The sequence below is a fragment of the Carex rostrata genome, chromosome 30, assembly GCF_964058835.1.
Source record: "Carex rostrata chromosome 30, lpCarRost1.2, whole genome shotgun sequence".
In the NCBI taxonomy this organism is placed as follows: Eukaryota; Viridiplantae; Streptophyta; class Magnoliopsida; order Poales; family Cyperaceae; genus Carex; species Carex rostrata.
The window spans coordinates 5147626-5159361 of NC_135947.1; the positions used below are offsets into that span (position 1 = coordinate 5147626).

The 11736-nt window shown below is 33.8% G+C and overlaps 1 protein-coding gene across 1 annotated transcript; it reads right to left on the reverse strand.

Annotated features, from left to right (window-relative positions):
* Positions 1-3934: 3934 nt before the first annotated feature.
* LOC144547041 (uncharacterized) lies at positions 3935-4948 on the reverse strand. Its single transcript, XM_078295641.1, has one exon. The coding sequence runs from the start codon at positions 4839-4841 to the stop codon at positions 4104-4106; it is 738 nt and encodes a 245-aa protein (XP_078151767.1). The 5' UTR covers positions 4842-4948; the 3' UTR covers positions 3935-4103.
* Positions 4949-11736: the final 6788 nt, after the last annotated feature.

The following is an 11736-nucleotide window of genomic DNA, read 5'->3' on the forward strand; positions in this document are numbered from 1 at the left end:
TTTTATCGTTCTATTACTTTGTTTTATTTTTTTATTTAAAATAATAATTCCTAGAAAATATGCATCAGTCAGCGAAAAAAGAAATATAAAAAGAGAGGCAAAAAAAAACTAAAACCACAAAAAAGTTCTATTCAAAAAATTTGGAGATAAATTAAACCACAAAATGAGTCTTTGGAAAACCAAGTTGAAAGTGAGATGCACGAAGAAACAAGAAATATATCTTAAAACCAAAATGAGGTAAATTAAGAAACAACAAATGTGTCCGAAATTGAAGCATGATGTGGGTATGTTAATCATTGACTCATTGTATGTGTTTTATTTTGAGGGGTATTGGTTTTATGTCCCCCTTATTTTGTATGATCTATTGACATATTAATAAAAAAAATATTTATATTAAGACCACAAATTTTTCTCTCGCCCCAGGCCCCGAAATCTTCAGAACCGGCCCTGGAAATATATATGATACAATTATCATATTATTGACTTCTAGATTATTACATACTAACAGGCTGTTTTCGAATTCACACGGAGATTAGGTGCGGCTATGTTACCTCAAGCTATTACGCAATTTACCTACTGCGGGCAAGTACAATTGGAGTGCTGCTACTCTGGCGTGCTTATATAGGTGCAAATTCTAATAAATTATTATTTTTATTTATTTTTAGAATTCTATATTTGAGTACTAACAATGAAATTATACAGGGGTCTTGACAATGCGTGCTTGAAGAAGAACAAGACCTTCATTGGACCATGCATGTTGCTGCAGCATTGGTCCTACGCGCATCTGATTGTTGGTCGTCCATGTTTGGCTAACAAGAATAATGTACCGAACTGGAGCAAGGCAGAGTCAGAGAAATGCCCAGCATATGCTGCTAAGTGGGGCTCCCCATTGACCTGGGTCGGGGCAGAGCATTTTGCAACACTCGGGATAACATTCTAGAGACAAGAGATCGAGCGTCTAAGAGATGATCCAGAGTTTGTGACTTGGGAGCCCTACAGAGAATATTGACCCGTGCTGCGGACATTGACCATGCCTACTCAGGATGCCCAGGTATAATTGTAATTAATATACATAACTGTCAATTTTATTTCATAATTCATGATTAACTTTTTTTTTTTTTACAACAAATCGATGAGAAGATTTACCAGAATGAGGAGTTTACATTCAACATCTTGGCCGACTATGGCACTGTGGGAGATGGCATGTATTCTTCGGGTTATGAGCCGACCAAGACAGTTACACCTACTTATCAGCCAGGATTTGTTCAGCCACAGCCATTCCGTCAGTTCCCTAGATCCTCCACACATCTCTATGACCCCATAGCCAGACCTGCGTCATATTTCCTGGAGGTCCAGTCTGGACAGGTGACAACTTTTGGTCCTGGAGTTCAGCGTACATCTGATGCACCGATTCAGCCAGTTTTTATTAAATTTCTGCAACATTGAAAAACAGCGGTTTTCAAACCAGCTTAATAAATAGTAAAAAATTCAAAAAAATGTAAAATTTAGTCTCCAAGCATATTTTAATATATATTGAACATCTAACAGTTTGGATTTGTTGGTTGAACATCAAATACTAAAATTTGACCCCGTAAGCACTTAGGTCGAAGTGCTACCGGTAGCAATTTGGCCATACTATATATATATATATAGAGAGAGAGAGAGAGAGAGGTTGGCTACTCTACTTCCATAAGCATATGAGGGTATATGCTTATAAGTCATTTTTTTCGTTTTCAAAATCCAAAAAGTCGATCTGAATCGTTAGATGTGATCTCTATATTGAAATGTGCTTGGAGACCAAATTTTACATTTTTCTGATATTTTTTTACTATTTATTAAACCACTTTGAAAATCGCTGATCCAACAGTGGCTTAATAAATAGTAAAAAAATTCAGAAAAATTTAAAATTTGGTCTCCAAGCACATTTCAATATATAGATCACATCTAACGGTTCAGATCAACTTTTTGGATTTTGAAAACGAAAAAATGACTTATAAGCATATATCCTCATATGCTTATGGAAATAGAGTAGCCAACCCCTCTCTCTCTTTCTATATATATATATATATTTATAGGGCCACAAATTGGCTGTGCGGTCCCATATACAGGGTCGTAGATTGGATCTACGGTCTAGGTAAAGATGAAATTCTCCAAAACTGGAGTGTTTTGATCTTTTCTTTTATTATGGGGTAAATTTCGCTGTAGGTCACTAAACTTTGTTATTTGTCACGAATTGGTCACTCAAGTTTGATTTGTCCCTTTTGAGTCACTCAACTTTGTTATTTGTCCCAATCAAGTCCCTTTATATTTTTCCATCCAAAATTTTAACGGAATATGCTAATTCCGTTAGTATTTTGGATGAAATATGCTCGTTCCGTTAATATTTTGGATGGAATGAGTATATTCCGTTAATTTTTTGGACGGAATAAGAATATTCCTTTTAAATTTTGGATGAAAAAGTATAGAGGGACTTGATTGGAACAAATAACAAAATTGAGTGACTTAAAAGGAACAAATCAAACTTGAGTGACCAATTCGTGACAAATAATAAAGTTTAGTGACCTACAACGAAATTTACCCTTTATTATGGTATATTAAAAAAATTCGGTGCAAAGTTCTTTAAACGTTGTACTGCAGTTAACTTACTTTATAAAAAAAAACGTGGATTTATTATTAATTTGTGATCTGATAATAATTTGTGCATGTTTTAGATATTGTTTGGAGCATAACTACCCGTATTGGAATTTAAACGTTTTAAATGTGTTCATATTAATAGAATACATCTAACAGAGATGTAATTTGCTTTAAATGATTTACTATATCTTTTCTTTGTGTAAGCATTAATATTTTCTTTCAAAATTGATATAATATTTATTCGTGCAAATATTAGATAATATTTGAAGTCTAGCTATCTGACAATTTTGGTGGTACTACGATTTGAAATGATTCCGGAAAAGAAAAAAAAAAAGAAAAACATATATTTATACTAGCAAAAGTGTTGTAAATGTTTTAACTTTTAATATAGTTATATCTTTCGAAATTGCTCTAATAATAATTTGTGCATATTTTTCGTGTAATATGCACATAAATTGTATGGCCATACATATGAACTCTTCTCAAATTAAGTTTTAGTTTAGTTTTTATTAAATTGGAGGATTTAAATTTTATTTTTTTGGTGTCTTCATTGTGTCTTAATTTTTTAATTAACAAAAGTAGCAAGATTTAAATGTCAAAATAAAATAATTTTAATTTTTTATCATTAATATTTTCTCTACATACACATAAAAGTTTATCACTTTTTGGTTCGGTTTTGATATATTAATAAATTGAAAAATTAACAATTAAATATTATCAACGTTAATATATTTATGTTAATTCTTAATGTCAATTAAACCAAAGTCGAATATCATAATCTTTTACGTATATATAAATACAATATAAATTATATCTAATAATTTTATTTTTACATTTAAGCTTTATAATTGAAATTAATATTTTGAAACGAAGACATAGCAGAGATAGAAAGGACTTGTGATTCCACTTCTTTTTAAAAATATAATTTCGAACTTCTATGATGGAACACTATTTATACTACCATTATAAGAGTCCAGCTTCGGTGTGGAAGAAATCATTGTTTATCACGCAGCGGATCGATTCCCCCAATTAATTGAGTTTTAAGGTTCAAGCTTTATTCGGTTCTGGACTTAACCCGGGATTATTTTTTCTTTGGGTTGGTTTTTCCTTTTGACTGGTAATTGCGGGTTTCACTGACATAGTTAAATTTAGGCATTAATTCATTTCATTTTCATAATTTGGAAACGCTACTGAGATTTAGGACTCTCCTGCAAAATTTTATTTTTCTGGTTAAATTACATTTAATTTGACTAAATTCGTAATCCCCTGATTATTTTACGTAATATGTGAGAAAGTATGCACAATCGGGTACAAACGAAACGCTTGTTAATCAACTGATCTGAAAGATAAACAAAAAATAAAAAATCATACAAATTAATTATAATCACAAAACTTCAAGAATATCAACATGCTCCAAACTAAGGCTCCAACTATAAATCCCTTCCCATTTCCCAATTTTCCTTCTTCTCTCAAGCAGTATCAGCTACACATGTCGTCGTTTTACTTTCAAATCCATTAACAGAGTATTCAACTGTGTAAGTACAATTTAGCATCACATCAATATTCCTCTTATAAATGCCCAAAATATTTACTCTCCCGGCGATGTCGGTGTAGCTAGTCAAATTCAGATCTTGCCCCAAAATAAGCCCGGAAATATTAAAAGCTGGCGCTGCTTTCACGGCCTTATCCGTTAGCACGTCGACTGTAACATTCATCACTGTAGTCTTATATGCACCTACCTCTCCGCTCGGTGCATATGCCACCCCGATCGTCTGCCCCTTGTAGTAGAAATCGGTCGTACTATTCTTTAATTTAAACGATACAATATTAGGATTCTTGATGGCTAAATTTGCATTAAGAGTTATGTTGGCCGATATGGGATCAGTGTTCGTGCCTAGACCGGCATCAAAATCAGTGAAGTTGATGTAATTTATGGTAACCGAAGGATCTTTTATTTTGAAAACGGTGAAGGACAGGATCAAAATTACAATTCCGAGAAGCAACGTAATGGCCACGCAGCACCCGCAACAACCAATCATGCAGCGGCGACGGCGCAGATATGGTGAGGAGCGGGCCCCGGAGGTGAGTCTGCTCTCTTCATCGGTGATGGTGATCGGGTAGATGGAAGGAGATGAAGTGTGGTTTTGTTGGGTTAAGGCAAGGGGTTTTGTGGGGTTTTCCTCTTTGGTGGTTTGGTTCTGATCCATTTTGGTGAGAGGTTGTTGATTACGTGTGGAAATTGGAGATGAAGGAAGCTTGAATTGGTGTATGTGTTATAAAGGTTGTTGAAAGTGGATGGATATTGGAGAAAAGTCTTTAAAGAGGGGTTTGTATTGTAATATTAAAATGTGTTGCACCGGAGGAGATACGCTCAGTTGTTGACTAAACTAACAAGCCATCAGGCGTCATCAGGTCAATGTAGAGCTACTAAGGTTTGAGTGGCTAATATTTTAGAACCATGCCGTGTTTTCTGCGTTGCTAATCTTTGTTCAGAGAAAAAAAGCTGACTTCTAGAACCGTTGCTTGTGTTAGGATTGGGATCTACTGTTACTTGATTTAATTCTTTGGAAGCGGAACTCCGATCTGGTAAAATATTTCTGCTTATTCTTGCCTTGCAACTGCTGAAAGACAATTATGTAGGGGTGAAAACGGAAATAATTTAAAAATTAGATATGAATGTTCGATATTTGAATATGTTTGCAAATACAATAAAAAAGATGTACCCAGTGCCAAAAGCTGAATATCCTTGGAGCATAGGGAAGAGAATTTTTAGGGATTTTTCCTCTTGCACTTTTGCAAAAGGAGGTTAATTTCCAACTCAAAACTTTCAGAACACAAGTGAGACACTACCAATGCACCAGGTCCATCTTTCATTCGTACAGATACACATACAAATATGATTTAATTATTTATATTTAAATAGTAAATATATATTATATAATTTAATATATGTTATGAAAACAATTATATTAATCACTGTTATAATTAAATAAATATTATAAAGTCTAATAATTTTTACAAAAATAATAGTATTGAAAATGATCTCTGATCTGTATTCGAAAAAAAAACCGATATAGATATATTCTTACCACTATCCAATCGTATCTGATCCTTTGTCACCCCTACAAATATGACGTAATAAATAATAAGGACTGTTTTTTTGTTTACCTGTAAATATTGGCCGCATTTATATGACAATTTTTAAAAATATGTATATTGAACGACACGTAGACAAGTATCATTATGGCACCACACATTTCATGCGCGTTCTAATGCACTGTTTGAAATTCAATACGAAACGTCGGATCAGAATCCACCTTAGGCTAAGTCGCCAAAGTCACTCTCTTAGGACCGGTCAGGTCAACAGCTCTTAATTATGACAGCAAATGTTTATTACACCTCTTGACCAGAGAACGAATCATTAATTCTATGACAGCGATATTTTATGTTATAAATTAATGTCCTAAATTGAAACTCCTAGGTGCACAGAAGAAATACTGTTCTTTCAACAGTACATGTTGAATAGTGCATCTCCATTCTCAGCAAGCCGTGAGATATGTCACAGAAATAGACCACACCTTAACTATTCGTTATAAATTTTAAAGCTATACGATCCCTTAAAATTTATGAATTATATGTCTTCTCGAAGATTGAAAATTTGACAAGTAATTTGTAGAACTGAATTTTCTGTTGAAGTGAAAGGAGCCGTTCAAATTTAACCATAAATAAGTCCAGTATTATGAAAGAGAGGGATAAATCATTATTAAGAAAATGAATAAAGATTTATTTGCCTAGTATTTTTTTTTCATTCATCCTCCAGTCATTAATTATATGAGGAAACTACAATTTTCAGCACAAAAAATCAGAAAATATGTATAAATCATTAATAATGTGGAGGGCCGCTTGTATTTGTAAAAAATTACAATTGACGCGTGTAAATATATATACTTATGCACACAAGTATTAACATCTAATATATTAATTATTCTTACGTAAGATATCAAGTATTTTTTTAAACAATCTCTCTCATCACATACTCATCTTTGTTTTTTTTTTCTTTGATCAATGTCGCTCATATTTCTGACGATATATGAAAAAAAAATTGTCAATCTAAAATTCTATGCAATTTTCTATTTCAAATGAGATTCATGATGAAGTACTTTTGAGTTATCCATCACAAAAGTATTCATACCTCGTCGTGCAAGTATTCATAAGTTGTCTTGATTTCAATCCAGACTGCATCACCTCCGACTTCCTATCCGCCGACACCTATCGATTCGCCGGCAACAAGGCTTTTCAGGTTGTCACGGGTGATTTATGAATACTTATATGACGAGATATGAATACTTGATCGATGTGGATGAATACTTGCTCGACGAGGAATGAATACTTGCTCGACGAGGAATGAATACTTGCTCGACAAGATATGAATACTTGCTCAACGAGATATGAATACTTGTTCGACGAGATATGAAACATGCATGATGAGGTATGAAACTTGCATGACGAGATATGAATATTTGCGCGACAGACAACCTGAAAGCATGTCATCATAGATCTCATTTGAAAAATAAAATTACGTAAAGATGTTCGTGGTTTTAGATTCACAAATTTTCTCACAGATCGTTAGAAATATTGGCAAGATTGAACGGAGAAAAAAAGTCCACCTCTAATAACGTGTAAAAGATGAGTGTGTGATGTGTTCATTTTTTTCTTTAAATACTTGATATCTTAAGTGTGAATACTTGATATATTATATATTAACACTTATGTGGATATGTATCTATATTTACGCACGCTAGTTGTAAAATATATCAAATATTAGATGGTCTCTTAAGTAGTTAGTGGTCCACTCAGTAAGTGAGTGGTCTCTTTACTTAATAACAGATAATGATGCATTTTGTTTTGTCTTTTAGTATTAGAAATTGTGATCCTCCTCTTAATTAGCGGTCAACAAAAACAGTTATTGACTGGAGGATAAATGAGGGAAATGAAGTTGGAGATAGTTAGTCGATCCTAAGAAAATTCCGAATCGACATATATGACACATGGGTTTTACGCAAATTTCACAGATGATCCTTCAAGCTCTTGTTTCGTAATTTGGTCCTACAATTTTAAAAACTACTATATTGACCTAGTTTTCATTTTGTATACCAAATCGGTTCTTTTGCTATATACTTTAAAAACTAGATAGAAATCCACATTAATATTTAGGGAAAATTCCCTGTATGTCCATCTAAACTTTTAAAATAGCCAATATCATCATCAAATCACCATAATATCCAATATCCCATCAAAAATTAATTTTCTTTTTTATATGCCCTTTTATTTATTTTAGTATTTATTTAATTATAATTGACCATTATACCCTTATTCTGTAAAAAGAGGTGTCCAGTTATTTTCTTTTCTTTCGCCTTCTTCTTCATCCACCAGCGACTCTCCCAAATCCGAAATCACCTGCAACTATTCTCACCTTGCGCACCGAAGTAATTTCACCCTGACACTCTTCCGCCAGTGCCTAACACTTCTCCGAGGTAAGTTCTCTCTTGCAGCTTTCTGTACTATTGATTCTTTTCTCCATCTCTTCCTGGATCACCGCTCTCTGTCGATACGGAAACTGAAAAGATAAATAGAAAGAAATATTGCAATTAATAGAGTACATCATTGCCTCCGTTTGTTACATCTAATTACATCATTACCTCAGTTTGTATCATAATCAATCTGTAACTGCTTCCGTTGCTTGTGTGGAGTCCAAACTGGGTGCTTCTATTGTAATCTCATTATTGATGCATCTCTCAGTATGTGTTGACCAAAGACCACTTTGTGTTATAGGGTTTTTAGCCCCACTCTATCTTGTTGCCCACACAGAAGCAATCCTCTGACTCAATGCCTCCTTTTTGCCGGTAAACCTCTTGCGGATCACCTCGCACATGAAATCTGATCACTCCTCTCTTGCACAGGGTCTTTTGATGTCATCACACATGGATTTTTTTTGCTTTGACTTGGAGGGGGTTGATACTTGGTGCTCGTTTGTACCAGAAAACCTGAGAGGGTTTAAATCGGCACTAGTACAAACATTAGTTTGGCTTGTACCAGTCATCAAGGTGAATTGATATCTGATTATGGTTAAATATAAATTTTAGACCATAAGTGAGGTTTATTCATCTAAAACCGTGCACAGCTTCATGTCCCTTGCAAGCAGAGGCAAAGGCACTCTTGGAGGCCGTCAGGTATGCGGTTCAAATGAGCTGCTACCTGTGTGAGTTTAGAACTGATAACTACACTCTGGCATATGCTGTCATGCATATTCACCTCCCTACAAATGTAGATTGGCGTGCAGCAAGTGAAATCTAGGAAATCTGGTTGATTTTCAAGCACAACAAGCTCCTTGCATGCTCTCATATTAATAGATGGCACAATGAGATGGCAGACTACTTGGCGAATAGCGCATGAAGAGAGAAGATAGATTATACATTATTTACTTTTCCAATGTTCTTGTAATGTTGTTCTTTGATTAAGTGAAATGTCGTTTCTATCTTATCCAATTGTAATCCTTGATGTAACTATTCTATGTTGAAATGAAAATTGCCTATAGGCGTGTTTGTTTGAAATTAAAAAAAAAAAAAACAGTGCCGTGTCAGCAGAGGACATTTTCCGGAGGTTCTTCATTACCAATGTTTTATTGAGAAACTGTAGGTCTCTTATGCCAAGCCCCCCTCAATGCTTTATCTGGAGTTCTATTTCCCAATTAACATACGTCATGTATCTACCTTGCTTGTTACCCCCAGAACAATTGTTTGATTATTGAAGTTATTTTGGATAGAACCCCTTTGTGAATGGAGGCCGTGGACATACGGTACAGACACAGTAAAGTGGATTCTAAGACCAAACATATGAGGATAGTTGCTGGCTATTTACAATTTGGAAGAGTCGCTCGTACTCCAGAAGAAGGCGAAAGAAAAGAAAATAAAATAACTGGACGCCTCTGTTTACAAAATAAAGGGTATAATGGTCAATTTAATTTTTTAAATAATTAAATACAAAATAAAATAAACAAAAGGGATATAAGAAAGAAAATTAGTTTTTGATGGGGATATTGGATATTATGGTGATTTGATGGGGAAATTGGCTATTTCAAAAGTTTAGATGGGCATACCGGAAATTTTCCCTTAATATTTATGTCTTTTGATAGTAACCGAGATGAGGATGTATATGAATATTGTTTTTTAAAATTTAATGACACCTATGACGATGTTAATATCAACTTAACTGATATGTGATGCTATGAATAACAATATCAGTATGCATGTTATCTACAATTCTTCTGCGACTACAACATAATTTGTAATGCTCAGACGACACCAAACAGATAAGAAAAAATTTGTACATAATAAAACTTTAAATCTCAAAAATAGTATTTTATTTTATTTTATTACTTTGAAGGATCATAACAGAAAATGGGATCCAAATCTATTTTTTTTTAAGAATAGAAAGACTCTCATCTTCTTCTTTTCTCTCTATCTCTCTTCAAAAGCAACAGAGAATGAAGTCTATTATACTAAAAAAATGGTAGTCAATTGAGATCATTGAAGAACAGCAATCTGTCTTCTATATAAATACCTAGTTAATCTATATAAGCATCTGGTTTATCTATATAAGCATCTAAAAAAATATATATTACTTTTCTCAAGAAAAGGAGCAAATTTAGATCCCTGAAAATGAGTTATAATCTATTATAATTTGTGTAATTTTACTCTTAATGAGTTAATGAGCAAATTTAGATCCCTGAAAATGAGTGCCACCGAAATTAGTCCACTAAAACAGGAAGATGTTAACTGCGCAGGCCGTTGGAAGCTAATATCGGCCCATTTTGTACTTTCGTGCTTAGATCGATACATAGTTCACACTTCACAGCCTTACATAACAGATTGTTCTAATTCAAATTTAAGAGCATTAGAAATAGTATTACAGGAGCCCACTAGTCCATAAAACAAGACAAAAGTAATTGACAACTAAATTAGCATGTGGAACTTAAGAAAGAGACTCTTCCATATATCTTTCGTATTGCTATGTAAGAGTAATCTATGTATTCCAGTTTTTTAGGATGGAAGAAAATGTCTACGGTGGTGTATTGAAATGGACCGGTCGGTTCAGAATTGGATCGGACCATCCGTAGTTCAGAAACGGATCTAGCAAGGATTTTGATAGAATTTTTTACTAGAATCGAACTAGACTAACCCGTAGAATACTGTAGAACTGGACCGCACCAAATTCGGACCGCATTGTGTAGAATCAGACCAAAATCGCCTATTTTGACTTCTATCAATTAATCGTTAAAACTGTATTAATATGCGATATTTTTGTATAGTGAAAATTATATTATGATTTTCATACATTTATTTTGATATAAAGAACAAAAAAATTCATTTGGTCATTTTCTCTAAATTGAATTTTGAATATGGTCAAAAATTAGAATTGCTCATTGGAATTTCAGCTTTTTTAATTTATGACCCTGTCATTTAATCATTAAAACTATACCAATATGTAATATTTTTATCTAGATAAATTATATTATTTGGAAACTAGACCTCAATATCTTTATTTTGATATAAAGAACACAAAAATTCATGTAGCCATATATTTTTCTCAAAAACTGAGACTGCTCACCATAAATCCATGAGAACTGTGGACCGTACGGAACTGTGAACCAGCCGAATCCGGAACGGACCGAATCGGTCCAGCCCGTTTTCAATACGCTAGTCTACGAACGTGATGAAATACATGCTCACTAGACACTCGACCATCTGATCTGTTTTTAATTCGTGTGAACTAGATCCATACTAATATTAAAGAGCCCCTTATGTTATAAACGAAACCAGATTAGCTGTGTTTAACATCAGACGGCTGAAATTAATTTTGATCAAAAGATTACCTTTTGAATTAATGCAGAGCATACGCATTCATCTGCAGAACAGGCACATGCATTCATGTTGCTGCCCAGTCACTGTACCGAACTGCAGAACTGGCACATGCATTCATGTTCCTGTGCTGCTTGGTTTGCAAAAATTAAAGTCTTTCAGCGCCAGTTTTTTCACAATCACA